Source organism: Oncorhynchus mykiss, chromosome 15, assembly GCF_057628025.1.
Source record: "Oncorhynchus mykiss isolate SJ-2025 chromosome 15, ASM5762802v1, whole genome shotgun sequence".
Taxonomy (NCBI): domain Eukaryota; kingdom Metazoa; phylum Chordata; class Actinopteri; order Salmoniformes; family Salmonidae; genus Oncorhynchus; species Oncorhynchus mykiss.
Window position 1 is genome coordinate 63664886 of NC_143036.1, and position 20270 is coordinate 63685155.

At 44.8% G+C, this 20270-nt stretch overlaps 1 protein-coding gene across 12 annotated transcripts in view; it reads right to left on the reverse strand.

Moving 5' to 3' along the window:
• Positions 1-20270, reverse strand: part of LOC110490483 (membrane-associated guanylate kinase, WW and PDZ domain-containing protein 2) — a 295215-nt gene that overhangs the window by 89357 nt on the left and 185588 nt on the right. For all 12 annotated transcript variants that reach the window (XM_090200765.1, XM_090200764.1, XM_090200763.1 and 9 more), the window contains exon 3: positions 549-668. In XM_090200765.1, the coding sequence (XP_090056891.1) occupies positions 549-668 (120 nt within the window). The remainder of the gene's footprint in view (positions 1-548; positions 669-20270) is intronic.

The window sequence follows — 20270 nt, forward strand, 5'->3', positions numbered from 1 at the left end:
ATGTTGGTGGTACAGCAATGCAGCCACCGAGAAGAGAAGAAGGGTTCTCTCTACGGAAGACGACATCCTCGGAGAGAGAATCTAACATCGCTCCTGGCAACCAACCGTTAAATTGACCATCTGCAATTTATTTTTCTGCCATGACAGGCGCGAGGCTGAGCGGGAGGGCTCGGCGAGGGAGCTGACATGGAGTTAATGCATTATCTGTCTGTGTGGTGGAGTCCCCTGTATCTGACAGAGTGGAGAGCCAGTAGTTTAGTACACCCAGCACAGAGCCACACAGACCAGGGCAGATGGAGAGAAATTGGAGTCATGTTTATTATAGAGCCATTAGGGCTCAGAGGAGAGCCAGCATGAAAGAGAGTGTAGTGGTGTTGTGGTGTGTGTGAGAGTGTGAGAGTGTGTTTTCATTCTTCTCTGTCAGAGAGTGGAAGGATGGTCGATAAACAAGCAGCTACATAATACAATTATTACAACAAGCAAAATCAGGAAAGACCCCCCCCAAAAAATATGATACACCCCCAAAAAAGTGAAAAGCTTTCTCTTACCTTCATAAGTTCCGCTCTCTAATAAGGCTCCACTTTTCTCCAATTCCATAAACTGATCAACAGTCACAAAGTTGTAGTCCACCCCCGGGACCTCTCCCTCCTTGGGCTGCCTGGTTGTACCTATCAGAGAGGAGAGGGGAGGAGCACAGTTACAATCAGGGAACTTACTAAGAAACTGTGCATACACCTGCATACAGGAGAGAGGAACAGTATGAACTGTGTGTACCGTAGAAATAGAATGAAAGAATTGTACATATTTTTTTATTTTTAATTTTACCCCTTTTTCTCCCCAATTTCATAGTATCCAATTGTTTAGTAGCTACTATCTTGTCTCATCATTACAACTCCCGTACGGGCTCAGGGGAGACGAAGGTTGTCATGCATCCTCTGATACACAACCTAACAAAGCCACACTGCTTCTTAACACAGCGCCATCCAACCCGGAAGCCAACACCGTGCCCCTGGCAACCTTGGTTAGCACGCACTGCGCCCGGCCCGCCACAGGAGTCGCTGGTGCGCGATGAGACAAGGATTTCCCTACCGGCCAAACCCTCCCTAACCCGGACAACGCTGGGCCAATTGTGCGTTGCCCCACGGACCTCCCGGTCGCGGCCGGTTACGACAGAGCCTGGGCGCAAACCCAGAGTCTCTGGTGGCACAGCTGGCGCTGCAGTACAGCGCCCTTAACCACTGCGCCACCCGGGAGGCCAAGAATTGTAATTCTATTGTGTGTACATCATGACAGTACTTTAAAGGGATACTTCTGGATTTTGGTTAACAGGTCAGACGATTGCGTGGATACCATTTGTACGATTCTGTGTCCATTAAGAAGGAAGTTAGCGGTAGTTTTGCGAGTCAATGCTAGTTAGCTAATGAAACTACCTCTAACTTCCTTCATAATGGAACCAGAGACATACAAATGGTATCCAGAACTCCATCTGACTCTGTGGAAGGAGATAAAGGGCGTCATTGTCATCCCTTTAACAAAAAGATCCTACTTTGAAAACCTCAACGTCTCATAAAGAATCAGAACAGAACGGCTGATTAAGGACAAGCTGACCCTGAATCAGTTATATTCATGTATTGTGAGCAGGTCTCTCGGTTGCACATTTGAATTCCACTGAATACTTAAGCGCTGTCCTTCGGGATGATGAGCGATGAGTCCTTCACTAGGTAACGTTACAGGAAGGTTTCAGCTGAGTGATGCAACTCCAACAGAGAGGAGATAAATAAGGTCAATCTGCATGCAGTGTCAACGCCTCTCAAAGACGGTAGACACAGAGCCTCTACACAACCTCACAGGGCTGCTGTCTACATGTTATCGCGAGTGAGACGAGAACGCTAGCCTGCTAAATGCTGACAGTGGCACCCTTTTAATCATGTTAGCGTTAGCATAAGTGGCTAGTTCTCACGACATTTGCCAGTCAATTAAGAGCATTGGGCCAGTAACCGAAAGGTCGCTGGTTATAATATCAGAGCCAGGGCCTCCCGAGTGGCACAGTGGTCTAAGGCACTGCAGTGTCAGACGCTAGCTGTGCCACTAGAAATTCTGGGTTCAAGTCCGGGCTCTGTCGTAGCTGGCCGCGACCGGGAGACCCATGGGATGGTGCACAACCCAGCGTCGTCCGAGTTAGGGGAGGGTTTGGCTGGCAGGGAGGTCCTTGTCCCACCGTGCACTAGCGACTCCTGTGGCAGCCCGGGCGCAGTGCATGCTAACATGGTCGCCAGGTGCACAGTGTTTCCTCCAACACATTGGTGCGGCTGGCTTCCAGGTTAAGTGGGCATTGTGTCAAGAAGCAGTGATGCTTGGTTGGGTTGTGTTTCAGAGGACGCACGGCTCTTGACCTTCGCCTCTCCCGAGTCTGTACGGGAGTTGAGCAAGGGCACTTCATTTCTCCTGTAAGTCACTCTGGATAAGAGGGTCTGATAAATGACCCCAAAATGTAAATCACAGGTTTTTTTCAAACTCTCTCTCCCAAGCATAGTGTCTGTTTGAGACAGCTGTAATTTCCAGTCAGTGTTGTGTTGTGCAGGATATGATGCTAAAGGTGTATCAAGGTATAAATTAGTTCCTAAACGCTCCTGCTAGTGCCGTGTGCTAATTAGCCCGTTTGAGCACCAGAGGATAGGCTAATTGATGCTGGCTGTGATAGCTCCAAGGGACTCCATCCTTGAGGTGTTAAACAGCTTATTCCCACATCCGTGCTAACACTGCTGTAAAAGCCTGGCCTATGGCAGCCTTTGGTGCTGGAAGAGCCTGGCCTATGGCAGCCTTTGATACTGTAGAGTCTGGCATATGGCAGCCTTTGAGGTATGTTCAATACATGTGTAATGATCAGACTGGCCCCAAAAGGCAGATTGAATTCCTGCTTCACTCAATACCAGTTCCATTAACACATTCCTCGAAAATACCTAGACTCCTAGAACTGCACCACGAGGCTAGCGAGGCTAAGTGAGTGTGTGTCTGTTGAGTCAGACAGTTCATATGTCTGCCACACCATGTCACAAGATGGTGCAGCCATGTGTGCCAATTTAGTCTGGTGCCACAAGCTCTTATCGCCTGTCACATGTCATTATGATGTAACAGCGGTGACAGGAGGTGCTGGATTGGTGCAAACTGAATGACCCCACGCCATTCTGTCACGACAGTCACAAAAGCTGTGAGATACTCTTTTCTTCAGTAAGTCGATTTTGGACTCCGACACCCTATCTCTCAACGCTGCTGACAGAGAGTCCAAGCGTGAAATAACGTAAATAAAATAAAATGACTCCACCAAGGCCATTAAAGCCCTTGCCAACGTTATCTTAAAGCTCAATGTTGATGAATCTGTCCTTAGATGGGAAAAGCAAACCGCTGGAGATTTCAACAGATACCGTGCAACGGAAACCCAGAATTCTCTCAGAGTTCAGCATCAACATCAAACCATGGTGCTCCACATCAAAACCCACCAGGCTGAGAGAGTTCTAGGTGAGGGTTGACAGAGGAGTGGAAGGGGGCTGGTCTAGGGGCGTGAGGATGGCACATCTGAGCCATATTGATATGTGGTGAGGAGATGCTAATGAACACACATACAGTGTGTGTGTGTGTGTGTGTATCTATGTGTGAGATACACTATGGCACTTCCAGTGCTACCCTGCATGAGGCCTGCGTAACGACAACAGATTACACCTCCCGACAGCGCTACAGAACGGCCGACACACAGCACAACACTTCAAAAGGAACCTTTGATGTCACGGAACTACTGTATAATTAGCACCGTCTTCCAGTGGGGACTTTTCTGTGGCGACAGTGGTTTTCTGTACTTTCAGAGTTCTGGGTCATCTGTTAGATTTGACATTAGTGTAACATCCAAGCTGGTTTAAGAGAGACATTTGTAGTGACGATTCCCTATAAAAAGCCACTGGCACAGCAGAGAGATGTCCATAACACGTCCACAGAAATTGCTTTCTAACCGTAACTATTTTCGTTCCCATTTTATCGATCCAATACAAATATTAGCATATAAAAGGTGCAGAGGTCAAATCCATGAGCATGCTCTGTGATACAGTAAGAATTGTATGCCCTCTCCTCTTCCATCTCCGCCAACCCTTCCTGGTCACCTGCGCTACATGTGACCAGTGAACCATGACCCCAACATATTGTGCCCTCTAGTGGACAAATAAGTTAAAATAACCATTGTCAGACAGCATATACAATGCCATATAAACAGGCCAAAACGGCTCCTACACACCGGCCCCTATGGTTTGCAATGTAGAAATCACCACTTAGCATGATGAGTATACAGTTGCATACGCGGTAACACATCCTCGATACACTAACGGTTCTTCTTCCCTAGTCACTGATCTAAGAAGCCTATATTTATCTGTAATTTACAAAAGCCCCAATGGTATACATTTACAATAAATTAGGGCCACATACCTAATAAATCAAGCTGACATTCTGTAGGTGCTTTGCCCCTAGTGGGTATTTTCAAGGCTGTTCCCATGGGCATTTGGGCACCTGGGGCATTTCTAGAGTGCTGATAATTTACACTAAAGCTGTGTATTGTACAGGAAATGATTTTTCATGTTCAACAAACATCCTACTTGTTAATCTCCTGTTCGATGGGAGGTGAAGCAAAGAGAGAGAGAGATGGAGAGAGAGTGAGTGAACACAGACGATTCATCAGAGGGGAAGCCAGGATTTTCACTGGAGCAATCTGCAAACAAAGCCGAGAATAACACAAACAGATTACCAGAGATAACTGTGGCGAATACCCAGCTATTTGTCCCGCGGTACAATGCTGTAATGACTCAGAAGCGGCTGTCGTCTTTCCACGTACAAAATGTTCCTTGGAACTCCTGGGGAGCGGAGAGGGGAGTAGGGGATAAGAGAATAAGGGAGAGAGAAAACAATAATGATGTCTGAACATCTCTACCTCTCCGCTGAGAGAGAGAGAGAGAGAGAGAGAGAGAGAGAGTGAAGGGTCTGTGAGGAGAAGGCGTGGAGATGAAGCATGTCTCACAGAGTAGACTAGAGTTGCAGCGTGGGCAGTAGAGCTGCCGGCCAGCCAGGCCTCTACTACTCTCCCACCTCTCTCTGCCTACACTACGGTTATATCCATCCATAGGGTTTCATAGCCAGGGGCCAATAGATCAGCTCTTAACACATCCAGCTTAGTACCATTGTACAGTAATGGATCCCAGGTCAGGGCATCTAGCCTGCCTCGTTTTAAATCCAAACCCATTCAACAATGCACTTCAGTGGAATAAATGTACCCAGCCAGAAGGGCAGCCATCTGCGCATTGCGCTTCATGTGTCATGCATTAGCATGACCCTTAAGTATATCTACACTGTTTAACATCGCTGATTGGCAGAGGCATCGGTAACTGGATCACAACTATGTGAATCCATGTGTGTGTCCCAAATGGTACCCTATTCCCTATATAGTGCACTACTTTTGACCAGGGCCCTATTCCCTATATAGTGCACTACTTTTGACCCAGGCCCACTAGGCCCATAGGGCTCCGGTCAAAAGAAATGCGCTACATCGCAGCCCAAGACTGTTAAATGAGTGTGTCAAACCATCTGCAAGTGGAAATATTGGCTCCAACTTCAAACACTGCTGGGATGGCGGTGCAACAGAGGTCAGGTTCAGTGAGTGCATATCCCCAGGCTTTGGAGAGAAATAGTAAGATATACTACGTCCGGACTTCAATCTCTCTCCCACGATACTATATCAACCCTCAAGCAGCTATGATCAAGCCTGAAAATCCACAGCTACTAAGGCAAGAGGCAGAAAAGCACAGGGAGAAATATCCCCTTCTCTAAGTGTGTAGAGAGTGTGTAGAGCTTAGAGGGACACTGCCTATATAGACCACAAGTCACCTCACAGGTCTCCAGCCATCCATCAATCAGAGGAGAGTGAGAAAGACACCACATGACCAGAGACCCTTTCAAAGCATCTTTATAGCACATCCCTGACCCCTCTCAGTCTGACCTCTCCCCCTCCCTCCCTCTCTCCATCTTGGAGAGCAGCTATTACAGTCAGTGTGGTTTTAGAACTAGCCAACGTGATGTGACAGACTGCAGAAGAAGACTTGAGGCTGTACCTCTGTCCACCCTGCTTACCTTCCCCCGCTCCTTACACATATGCTAGCCTTCAGACTGCATTAAAAGACCACATGATGCCAGCAGCAACGGCTGTTGCTTTCACAGCTAGTCGAAGGCCTAGCTTACTGAGATACAGACACACAGAGACAGGCTTGACCTCTTGACCTCTGAATCTCATATACTTGTTGTACTCTGTCCCTGACAAACAACATGCAGCGAGTTTCAAAACAGCCTTGAGTTTCACTTAGCAAGCCACTTCTGGGAGAAACTGTTCCATGTCAAACTGAAATCTCCAGCTCCACTGCCTCCAGTAGTCAGACCCAGTGTGTGTGTCAATGGGCTGCAGTGCATTGAAGGGGCTGGGATAGAGGGACTGTGTGGGCAGGAGCTGGTGATGGGATCAGCTTCCGCTTGGCTGGGTAAAGCCCCTCTAGGTCCAGTGTGTTGTGACAGTGTGTCAGTCAGGTCTGTGCTGTGGTCCCTCTGGGGCCCTCTGGGGCCCTCTGGCCGGAGGTGCTCAGTAGCCCCCTCTATTCACTTCCCTAATCCCCCTGTTATGACAGCGAGATGGCGTCAACATGCCCCATTGTCCAGATCTTAATCTAACCCTTTAGCCAATTAGGAAATGGCCGGCCTTCCTAATGCCTGGGAATTAGTGGGATGGATTACGGTGCCATTCAGTGCTGTCCGGCCGCCACGGGAGACCGGGAGTCGGGTAACGTGGGGTGGAGAGAGCTGAACGAGGGCACTGACGAAAAGCTGCATTCGCCTGCACTTTCTGTTCATTGGTGGCAGTGGCAACGCATGGTCACTTAGCCGTGGATGTGCTTAGTCACTGTTGTCATAGACGGCTGCCTTAATCAACCCTGATTAGATGTCTGATACACTTTAATAAACCTTCATTGAACTAAGAGAGAAAGAGACAAAGAGAGAGACAAAGAGAGAGACAAAGAGAGAGACAAAGAGAGAGACAAAGAGAGAGAGACAAAGAGAGAGACAAAGAGAGAGAGACAAAGATAGAGAAAGAGAGAGACAAAGAGAGAGAGACAAAGAGAGAGACAAAGATAGAGAAAGAGAGACAAAGAGAGAGTGAGAGAGAGAGAGACAACGAGAGAGAGAAAGAGACAAAGAGAGAGAGAGACAAAGAGAGAGATTGAGAGACAACGAGAGAGAGAAAGAGACAAAGAGAGAGAGAGCCAAAGAGAGAGAGAGAAAGAGAGAGAGAGAGAGAAAGAGAGAGAGAGAGACAAAGGGAGAGAGAGAGACAAAGGGAGAGAGAGACAAAGAGAGAGAGACAAAGAGAGAGAGAAAGAGACGAAGAGAGAGAGAGAGAAAGAGAGAGAGAGAGACAAAGAGAGAGAGAGAGACAAAGGGAGAGAGAGACAAAGAGAGAGAGACAAAGAGAGAGCGAGAGACAGAGATCAAATCAAATCATTGGACAGATACACATGGTTAGCAGATGAAATTGCGAGTGTAGCGAAATGCTTATCCTTTTAGTGCATTAGTATCTAACAGGTAATATTTTATAATTCCACAACAAAACCTAATACACACAATCTAGTAAAGGAATGGGATGAGAATATATAAGTATAACATATATGGATGAGCAGTGACAGAGTGGCTAAGATGCAATAAATAGTAAAGAATAGATTGTGAAGTATACAGTATATACATATGAGATAAGTAATGCGAGATATGTAAACATTATTGAAGTGGCATTATTAAAATGACTAGTGTTCCATTTATTAAAGTGGCCAATGATATCAAGTCTGTAGGTAGGCAGCCACCTCGCTGTGCTCGTGATGTCTGTTAAACAATGGCCTTGAGATAAAAACTATTTTTCAATCTCTCTGTCCCAGCTTTGATTCACCTGTTCTGATCTCGCCTTCTGGATGGTAGTGGGTGAACAGGCAGTGGCTTGGGTGGTTATTGTTCTTGATGATCTTTTTGGCCTTCCTGTGACATCAGGTGTTGTAGGTGTCCTGTAGGGCAGGTAGTTTGCCCCCAGTGATGCGTTGTGCAGACCTCACTACCCTGTGGAGAGCCTTGCGGTTGTGGGCGGTGCAGTTGCTGTACCATACAGCCCGACAGGATGCTCACAATTGTGCACCTGTAAAAGTTAGTCTTTACAACCTCAGCCTTCTGAGGTTGAAGAGGCTCTGTTGCGCCTTCTTCACCACACTGTCTTGTGCATGGACCATTTCAGTATGTCCGTGATGTGTACACCAAAGAACTTCAAACTTTTCACCTTCTCCACTGCTGTCCCGTCGATGTGGATAGGGGGGTGCTCCCTTTGCTGTTTCCTGTCCACGATCATCTCTTTTGTTTTGCTGACATTGAGAGAGGGCCTTTTCCTGACACCACACCTCCTCCCTGTAGGCTGTCTCGTCGTCGTTGTTGATAAACAGGCCTACCACTGTAGTATCATATGCAAACTTGATGATTGAGTTGGAGGTGTGCATGGCCATGCAGTCATGGGTGAACAGGTAGTACAGGAGAGGGATGAGAACGCACCCTTGTGGGGCCCCAGTGTTGAGGTTCAGCGGAGTGGAGATGTCGTTTTCTACCTTCACCACCTGGGGGTGCCCCGTCAGGAAGTTTGGAGGGTGCTATGGTGTTGAATGCTGAGCTGTAGTTAATGAACAACATTCTTACATAGGTATTCCTCTCTTCCAGATGGGATAGGGCAGTGTGCAGTGTGACCTATTGGGGCGGTAAGCAAATTGGAGTGGGTCTAGGGTGACAGGTAGGGTGGAGGTGATATGATCCTTGACTAGTCTCTCAAAGCAGATAGCGAGAGAGAGAAAGACCGAAAGAGAGAGAGAGAGAGCAATATGTGAGAAAGAAGGTTGCGTTTTCATTGGGGGATACAGCAGCACAAATGATTAACAGGCACATATCCCTATCCCATTACACACAACGGAGTGCTGTTGTCCTCATGCGCAGTGAGGAAAAACACACGTGGTGGCCCTCCTTAAACATGTTTCCTAAACTAGTCTTCCTATTGATGATCAGTAATGTGGGATTGATTAGGGGACCTGAGCATTGACAGAACCCCTCTGAGGCCCGTTGGCATGACGACAGCAGGTGCTCCGCCCCACTCGCCTTTTCCAGAATTGCATTAATAGATTGGCCCTCCTGTAGGTGCTGGTGGACGGCCTTGTGACGTGGCCTGGAGTTATCGATGATTGACCTCTCAGAGACCTCGTGAGAGAGAGAGACACAGATGGAATAAGAGAGAGTGAGGAAGAGAGAGAAAGCGAGAGAGAGGAGGGAGAGAGATCAAGAAGGATAGAGAGAGAGAGATGGAGTAAGCAGGGGGAGCGAGAAAAAGAGGTTGAGGAAGAAGGAAAGAGGGAAAGAGAAGGAAAGAAAGAAAGAAAAAAAGAAAGAAAGGAGAAAGAGAGAAAGACAGAAAGATGGAGATTGAGAGGTAGCACTGACTGGATCATCTCACTGAAGTCTGTAAAACCTGCAGGGCCAGAGGTATGAATCTGCCAGCTCAGATGCAATCACAACTAATCATACACACAGGAACACTATTACTACCTAGCATTGTACCATCACACAGGAACACTATTACTACCTAGCATTGTACCATCACACAGGGACACTATTACTACCTAGCATTGTACCATCACACAGGAACACTATGACTACCTAGCATTGTACCATCACACAGGAACACTATTACTACCTAGCATTGTACCATCACACAGGAACACTATTACATAGCATTGTACCATCACACAGGAACACTATTACCTAGCATTGTACCATCACACAGGAACACTATTATATAGCATTGTACCATCACACAGGAACACTATTACATAGCATTGTACCATCACACAGGAACACTATTACCTAGCATTGTACCATCACTGATGACTGGGGGCCTTGGAAGTGATATTTACAGTGTAAGACAAATGACAGTGTGTACATTACATTACGTTCCCTTTACGAGTAGCTGCAAGACATCCATTGATACATTTGTTGCGAGTTATCTGACCATTGAGATATTCTTTGAGTGGAAGTCTGTTACAGTACAATCCTCATGTCCGTCTCCAACCTGCGTCTCAGTCCATAACCATGCTATTGTAATGGCCTGTAATAGAGGTCGACCGATTATGATTTTTCAACACCGATACCGATGAATCTGACGATTTTTAAAATGTATTTGTAATAATGACAATTACAACAATACTGAATGAACACTTATTTTAACCTAATATAATACATCAATAAAATCAATTTAGCCTCAAATAAATAATGAAACATGTTCAATTTGGTTTAAATAATGAAAAAATTAAGTGTTGGAGAAGAGAGTAAAAATGCAATATGTGCCATGTAAGAAAGCTAACGTTTAAGTTCCTTGCTCAGAACATGGGAAACTAATGAAAGCTGGTGGTTCCTTTTAACATGAGTGGTTCCTTTTAACAGGTAAGAAGTTTTAGGTTGCAGTTATTATAGGAATTATAGGACTATTTCTCTTTTTTCCATTTGTATTTCGTATACCTTTGACTATTGGATGTTCTTATAGGCACTTTAGTATTGCCAGTGTAAAAGTATAGCTTCTGTCCCTCTCCTCGTTCCTACCTGGGCTCGAACCAGGAACACAACGACAACAGCCACCCTCGAAACAGCGTTACCCATCGCTCCACAAAAGCCGCGGCCCATGCAGAGCAAGGGGAACAACTACTCCAAGTCTCAGAGCGAGTGACGTTTGAAACGCTATTAGCATTTATCACCCCGCTAACTAGCTAGCCATTTCACATCGGTTACACCAGCCTAATCTCGGGAGTTGATAGGCTTGAAGTCATAAACAGCTGCTGGCAAACGCACGAAAGTGCTGTTTGAATGAATGCTTACGAGCCTGCTGCTGCCTACCAGCGCTCAGTCAGACTGCTCTATCAAATCATAGACTTAGTTATAACATAATAACACACAGAAATACAAGCCTTAGGTCATTAATATGGCCGAATCTGGAAACTATCATCTCGAAAACAAGACGTTTATTCTTTCAGTGAAATACAGAACCGTTCCGTATTTTATGTAACGGGTGGCATCCCTAAGTCTAAATATTCCTGTTACATTGCACAACCTTCAATGTTATGTCATAGTTACGTAAAATTCTGGCAAATTGGGCGGCCCAAACTGTTGCCTATACACTGACTCTGCGTGCAATGAACACAAGAGAAGTGACACAATTTCACCTGGTTAATATTGCCTGCTAACCTGTATTTATTTTAGCTAAATATGCAGGTTTAAAAATATATACTTCTGTGTATTGATTTTAAGAAAGGCATTGATGTTTATGGTTAGGTACACATTGGAGCAACGATATGCACCGCATCGATTATATGCAACGCAGGACACGCTACATAAACTAGTAATATCATCAACCATGTGTAGTTAACTAGTGATTATGATTGATTGATTGTTTTTTATAAGATAAGTTTAATGGTAGTTAGCAACTTACCTTGGCTTCCATTGCATTCACGTAACAGGCAGGCTCCTCGTGGAGTGCAATGTAATCAGGTGGTTAGAGCGTTGGACTAGTTAACTGTAAGGTTGCAAGATTGAATCCCCCGAGCTGACAAGGTAAAAATCTGTCGTTCTGCCCCCGAACGAGACAGTTAACCCACCGTTCCTAGGCCGTCATTGAAAATAAGAATGTGTTCTTAACTGACTAGTTAAATACAGATTACATAAAGGTGTAAAAATATATATAAAAAATATCGGACAAATAGTTTTCCAAAAATACAAATTCCGATTGTTATGAAAACTTGAAATTGGCCCTAATTAATCAGTCATTCCGATTAATCGGTCGACCTCTAGTCTGTAATGGTCTGCATAGCAGCACCCAGTTGGAATGTCTGAAGCCATTACATTCTATTAAATGAGTGAGACTGGAAGCTCTTTCACTGGCGGTCACATATCAGTCTCTTGCCACTGAGATGAAAGACCAAGGACATGGTAGAGGACACTGGGGTTTGTGTCTGATACAGACAGCAATGTGTTAGCTGCAGAGATAACACTGACACCAATAGGATTGTCCGTCCTCTACCAGAAAAACTAAATTGAAAGTTATTTTAAGTCCAGTAAAAAAGGCTTCATCTGAGTCCGGGAAGTCCCAGAACACATCACATTCAGATCTCTCACTGAAAGATCCAGCTAAAACTACTGAAGCCAACAAGAGTGGAAGTGAAGTTTTCACTAGTCCCTCTAGCTGTGCCTGTGAATCTGGGGAGCTAGCCCCACTCAGGCAGCAGTCAAACAGAGACGTGAGTGATGAAGCAACCTGGAGACGTTGACAGTGACAGATTGGTTATTCATCCAGCTTGTCATCAGAGGCTTCTCCAGTACTTAGTGTGCTTCATCATCAGTGTTTTGGAGGAATCTTAAGTCTGATACCAAACTCTCTCAAGTAACTGTCTACAGTACAAACTAGAGGTCGACCGATTATGATTTTTCAACGCCGATACCGATTATTGGAGGACCTAAAAAGCAGACACCGATTAATCGGTCGATTTAAAATATATATATATATATATATATATTTGTAATAATGACAATTACAACAATATTGAATGAACACTTATTTTAACTTAACATAATACATCAATAAAATCAACTTAGCCTCAAATAAATAATGAAACATGTTCAATTTGGTATAAATAATGCAAAATCGAAGTGTTGGAGAAGAAAGTAAAAGTGCAATATGTGCCATGTAAGAAAGCTAACGTTTAAGTTCCTTGCTCAGAACATATGAAAGCTGGTGGTTCCTTTTAACATGAGTCTTCAATATTCCCAGGTAAGAAGCTTTAGGTTGTAGTTATTATAGGAATTATAGGACTATTTCCCTCTATACCATTTGTATTTCATTAACCTTTGACTATTGGATGTTCTTATCGGCACTTTAGTATTGCCAGTGTGACAGTATAGCTTCCGTCCCTCTCCTCGCTCCTCCCTCGGCTCGAACCAGGAACACAATGACAACTGCAACCCTCGAAGCAGAGCAAGGGAGCAAGAGCAAGGGAAACAACCACAGGCTCAGAGAGAGTGATGTTTGAAACGCTATTAAATCAAATCAAATCCAATTTTATTTGTCACATACACATGGTTAGCAGATGTTAATGCGAGTGTAGCGAAATGCTTGTGCTTCTAGTTCCGACAATGCAGTAATAACCAACAAGTAATCTAGCTAACAATTCCAAAACTACTACCTTATAGACACAAGTGTAAGGGGATAAAGAATATGTACATAAAGATATATGAATGAGTGATGGTACAGAGCGGCATAGGCAAGATACAGTAGATGGTATTGAGTGCAGTATATACATATGAGATGAGTATGTAAACAAAGTGGCATAGTTAAAGTGGCTAGTGATACATGTATTACATAAAGATGCAGTAGATTATATAGAGTAAAGTATATACATATACATATGAGATGAATAATGTAGGGTATGTAAACATTATATTAGGTAGCATTGTTTAAAGTGGCTAGTGATATATTTTACATATTAGCGCGCTAACTAGCTAGCCAGTTGATAGGCTTGAAGTCATAAACAGCGCAATGCTTGACACACAACGAAGAGCTGCTGGCAAAACGCCTGAAAGTGCTGTTTGAATGAATGTTTACGTGCCTGCTTCTGCCTACCACCGCTCAGTCAGATACTTAGATACTTAGATACTTGTATGCTCAGTCAGATTATATGCAATGCAGGACACGCTAGATAATATCTAGTAATATCATCAAACATGTGTAGTTAACTAGTGATTATGATTCATTGATTGTTTTTTATAAGAGAAGTTTAATGCTAGCTAGCTTGGCTTACTGCATTCGCGTAACAGGCAGTCAGTCTCCTTGTGGAGTGCAACGAGAGAGAGGCAGGCCGTTATTGCGTTGGACTAGTTAACTGTAAGATTGGATCCCCGAGCTGACAAGGTGAAAATCTGTAATTCTGTCCCTGAACCTGAGCAGTTAACCCACTGTTCCTAGGCCGCCATTGTAAATAAGAATGTGTTCTTAACTGACTTGCCTTGTTAAATAAAGATTAAATAAAGGTTTCCAAAAATACCGATTTCCAATTGTTATGAAAACTTGAAATCGGCCCTAATTAATCGGCCATTCCGATTAATCGGTCGACCTTTAGTACAAACAACATTCCTTGTAACTAAACAAGCCAAACAATGTAGAGCAAACATTTCACAATACAGCACCAGCATATAGCCAACTCGCTGTAAAAGTAATAGTTTTCTGACATGGACATTTTATATTCCACATTCCACCGTGTACATTGCCTGTACCGTACCTACCCCTAAAGAAAGACTTGATCATGGTGTCTGTGTCCTTGTGGAACAGGCTGACGCTCAGAACATGTATTCTCCTCCTCTCCTCCTTCCAGGGTTCTGTACTCTTTCATCACATTTCAAACATCCCTTTGGTCTCGCTCCGCATCTGAGCCTCGAGAGAATCAAAGCAGTCACTTTTGGTGTTACAGTGTGACACAGTAATTCTGCAACCTGGAGACACTTGACAGCAAATACAGAGGTGCTTGGAGGCGCTAGGCATCCACTCAAACCAGTCCCTTTAATCTGGGGAGATCCAAAAACAAGAGAAAAGACAACAACGCTTTCTTTCCCCTCACAGCTGTTTCACTCTGTATCCATGGACTACAGGAGCCTCGTCATTCACACACAGCCCAACCCAGGTAGGTATGGAGAAAGAGGGGGAGATAGATGGAGAGAGAGAAAGAGAGGGATGGAGAGATAGACATACACCCACACATACACACACACACACACACACAGATTAGGGGCGAGCTGATGTCATCCGTTTGGATGTGTGGCCCTGGGGTGTGTGTGTGTGTGTATGCGTTTGCGTGTGTGCCTGTGTCTCTGTGTCTCTGTGCAGTCCAGACACAGTGGGACTGATGGTGGATGTGAAAGTGCTGCTGTCAGCTTAATCCTCACACTGCAGCCAGAGATGTCCCTATCTCGGCCAGAGACCACATTACCACCCAATGACACAATCTGTTTGTCAGGGACGTCTGCCTGCCTGTCTCCATGGCTGTCTACCTGCCTGCCTACTCTGATTCAGTTATAACGCCCTATCACAGCCAGTTAGGCCTGAAGCTTAGGGCGGCCATACTAGCAGACAACAGGTCCACATACCATCATGACCCTATTTGGTGCCATGGCCGAGCTCTGGATTGTTCCATTGCTATCTGAAGTGGTTTTCACCCAGGTTGTTTATTTGCTACAGCCCTACTGTCCTGGGAGCCATTTTGTCAGTTTGGATTGAAGCGTTAGTCTCTTGAGTCCTGCTTGGGATTTGAACCCATAACCGTGTTGGGTCAGAGGTGGAAATAATCAGTACTCCACATGGTGGCAATCATCCACACAGCAACCTCTGACCCTTTAAATTCAGAGGTTGAGCCACACCAGGAACCTCTATCACCACCAGCTGTGTTGTGTGTGAGTGTGTGCATTTGCTATTCATGTTTGTGCATTTTCTGTATGTGTGCGTGTGTACTTACAATGTGTGTGTGTGTGTTTTTACTGTGTGTGTGTGTATTTACTGTGTGAATGTGTGTGTTTACTGTGATCATACTAGTAGTGGGAGATGTGGCAGGTCTGTAAACTAGAGGGGGAATTCACATCATACTAGTAGTGAGAGATGTGGCAGGTCTGTAAACTACAGGGGGAATTCACATCATACTAGTAGTGGGAGATGTGGCAGGTCTGTAAACTAGAGGGGGAATTCACATCATACTAGTAGTGAGAGATGTGGCAGATCCGTAAACCAGAGAGGGAATTCACATCATACTAGTAGTGAGAGATGTGGCAGGTCTGTAAACTAGAGGGGGAATTCACATCATACTAGTAGTGAGAGATGTGGCAGATCAGTAAACCAGAGAGGGAATTCACATCATACTAGTAGTGGGAGATGTGGCAGGTCTGTAAACTAGAGGGGGAATTCACATCATACTAGTAGTGGGAGATGTGGCAGGTCTGTAAACTAGAGGGGGAATTCACATCATACTAGTAGTGAGAGATGTGGCAGATCAGTAAACCAGAGAGGGAATTCACATCATACTAGTAGTGAGAGATGTGGCAGGTCTGTAAACTAGAGGGGGAATTCACATCATACTAGTAGTGAGAGATGTGGCAGGTCAGTAAACCAGAGAGGGAATTCACATCATAATAGTAGTGAGAGATGTGGCAGGTCTGTAAACTAGAGGGGGAATTCACATCATACTAGTAGTGAGAGATGTGGCAGGTCAGTAAACCAGAGAGGGAATTTACATCATACTAGTAGTGGGAGATGTGGCAGGTCTGTAAACTAGAGAGGGAGGGGTTTAACAACATACATGGCATCCCTTTACAATGAGAAGTGTTCCCTGTCGTTCCCTGACATCTGTTTAATGGCTGCTCCAATTAGAGAGGAGCGTGGTGACCCCCCCCCCCCCCCCACACACACAGGAGCATGGTGGAGTGGAGAGGTAGAGAGTAGAGATACATGGTTCTCCCTGAAGCCCTCTCCTGTCTCTAGTAGCTCCAGCATAGCAACCACAGACTATCAGAGGTGTATATGTAACAGCATAACTTTAGACCGTCCCCTCGCCCATACCCGGGTGCGAACCAGGGACCCTCTGCACAACAACAGTCACCCACGAAGCATCGTTACCCATCGCTCCACAAAAGCCGCGGCCCTTGCAGAGCAAGGGGAACTACTACTTCAAGGTCTCAGAGCAAGTGACGTCACCGATTGAAACACTATTTAGTGTGCACCACCGCTAACTAGCGTTTCACATCCGTTACATATACAGGATCACTTCAGAGAAGGAAAAGCCATTCATCGCATACCACCTCCCTTGTGTGACTGGAGTTTATACATGAGTGTAACCGGTGTGAAATGGCTAGCTAGTTAGCAGATAGATAGGTAACAATGCTTTTAGGGTGATGGTTGGCGGTAGGCGATGTGTTCAGAGGGTCCCTGGTTCGAGCCCAGGTTGGGAGAGGGACAGAAGCAACACTGTTACATGAGCAACACACACAACTTGAAAGACGGAATTCTTGGTGATGATTTCAAACGGTACTTGGGATGATTGAGGTATACAAGTATGTGACATTTAGATACTACCACATCAGTAGTGTACTGAGAATACATTGAGTCAATTTACACAAAGTAAATGCAAAAACACTGATTTTGCTGATAGTTGCTATATTGAGGAATGTTTGACGTACCTTGACTGTGATATGTGGTTGTCCCACCTAGCTAGCTACCTGAAGTTGAATGCACTAACTGTAAGTCGCTCTAGATGAGAGCATCTGCTAAATGACTCAAATGTCAGTGTGATGTAAGGGCTCCTATCATCTGAAATGAAACCAGGTTACATGACGTGAAACAACGAAGAGTAACTGACCCCAAACTTAGTCACCAGTTCTCCAAATGATACTCAAGTTAATAGGAAAATCATAAATAATAAAGACATTCCATGCATTATTCATGACATTTTTCTTCCCTCGCAGCTCTCCTACTTCTCGCTCGCGGCACAAAATGTGTTCTAGAAATGTACTCACCAACTTGCTGTGCGGAGTAAATAATGGCTTGAGGTAAACGTTTTATAGAAATAATCATGAAAATGAAATACATATTTACAGAGAAGAAGGTGGGGTTTGTGTGTGTGTGTGTGTGTGTGTGTGTGTGTGTGTGTGTGTGTGTGTGTGTGTGTGTGTGTGTGTGTGTGGGGAGCATGAGCACAGGCAGTCAGATGGAAAAAGGGGTTGAATGAGGGGGGTTTCCATACATATTCACCGGTAGTGTAACAACGTGTCTGTGTGAATTACACTCTATCGCACAAGGCTATTTTCCTTTCCCTTCCGTTCTCTTAAACGCACATAACTTTAAATGTGACATAATAGATAAACAGGTAATACAATGTATATGTAAAGGAATGCTTGGCTTTCCTAATGAACAAATATCTGAAGAGTTTTGTGTCTCTGATTGGTTAAAGTCATTAATTCATCACTGTGGTGTTGCCAGCGAATCAAGAAAGTCAATTACTGACACTGTTCCTGTTTAAACACACATCAACAATAGATCCGTGGACATACAGTATAAAGCAGAAGGCTACTGTACGTCCTGTATGAGCAACATTTGAAAGCTTATGAAGAATTCCCATCCAAACAGATCTGAGGGACAATGTTTTCTCTAAAGCAGGGCTCTTTTTCACGTCTTGTCTAATCATCAGATAAATTAAGGTGGCAAAGAGAAGTAATCACCTTTATAAAATGAATACATTTGGTAGGTAGCCTAGCGGTAGGTAGCCTAGCGGCAGGTAGCCTAGTGGTTAGAGTGTTGGGCCAGTAACCGAAAGGTTGCAAGATCAATGTCCCCGAGCTGACAAGGTAAAAATCTGTCGTTCTGCCCCTGAATAAGGCAGTTAACCCACTGTTCCTAGGCTGTCATTGAAAATAAGAATTTGTTCTTAACTGACTTGCCTAGTTAAATAAAGGTACATTTTTTAATGATTTTGACCTCCCCACAATATTATTGGAAGAGGAAGTGTAAACTCTAACATTGCCTATTAGTTATAAAGTTAACTCCAAACACATTTTCCCTAATAGCAGCTGTTAAGCTGATTGAACAAAGGTTAGCCATGTGTTGGCAAAAATGTATATCCAAGTCAAGAAAGTTTACCAGCAGCACTTGCCGCGCCTGGTAGTCGTGTGTACTTTTTCAAAGCCTGTGACAGACACTCCAGTGAGTGTAATTAGCTCAATGTTACCAGTATAGGAGTACAGTTATATCTTTATGTTTGAAGCCTGAAATGTGGCAAAAAGTTCAAGGGGGCCGAATACTTTCGCAAGGCACTGTACTTCCTCTCTCTCTCTCGACTGTCACTTTCTCTCTCTCCCTCTCTCTCTCTCTCTCTCTGTCCCCTCTCCCTCAGTCTCTCTCTCTTTCCCCCTCTGTCTGTCTCTCTAACTATCTCCACCTCTCTCGATCTTTCTCTCTGCTACCAATAATCCATCCAGCCTTCCACAACGGGACTGCCAGCTCTGCACAAACTCTAATTGGATCATTTTAAAGGTGCTCACCATGACCACTCTCACCAATGTAATTATGTTTTTTCCTCCTCCTTCATTTAATGCTGTGGGCTGGGACAGACGGGAAGAACTCAGTGCCCTTCTACAGAATGGCTGAAACACTTTGGGTTTTACAGTAGGGCTAATCCAATTTCACCCACAGAGAAATCATCCCATGCCATATATATATACTTTTCAACAGGCTTTTTTATGGGCCACCGTAAAAGCCATTCAAGCAGTATTGAATATCCCGGCCTCATTGATTTCAAATAGTGAAAAAAGGGGTCTTTGTGTCTGTCTGTCTGTCTATACATATATATGTGTCGCTCTCTTTCTCTAGCCACAGCTGGTTTCCCTTCTAAACCCCCTCCAAACTCTCCTCTCCTCCGCTACCTGTAAAGTCATTCCGGAACGCTCTCCACAAACTCTCCTGACAGAATGCAAATTAGCAGATTTTTCTAGTGATTCATTCCAGCACTTTTGAGGCGATTAGGGGAAGTCAATCAAAACGCCACAGTGTGGGGCAGGAGGAGAATGGAGGGGGAGGTGCCATCAGCAGCTTAGTGACAATAAACAATAGACACTACACCTCTGTGTGCAGGACAGAGGCATGGGAGAGGACACGCTACACCTCTGTGTGCAGGACAGAGACATGGGAGAGGACACGCTACACCTCTGTGTGCAGGACAGAGACATGGGAGAGGACACGCTACACCTCTGTGTGCAGGACAGAGAAATAGGAGATGATTGTTGGATGTTGAGTGGAAACTAGACTAAGGACACAGACACTTGGGGCAAAACCTGCACTGTCTCCAACAGGTGAAATTCAATTCTAGTCCGTTCCATTCAATTCAGCATTCCTCAGTTTGCTCATTCCTCAGATATATGCCTACAATAGAAACAACTGTTAGTGACGGTGAGAACAGCAGTCTATGGGGCAGCAGCACAGACAGGTGATGGTGAGAACAGCAGTCTATGGGGCAGCAGCACAGACAGGTGATGGTGAGAACAGCAGTCTATGAGGC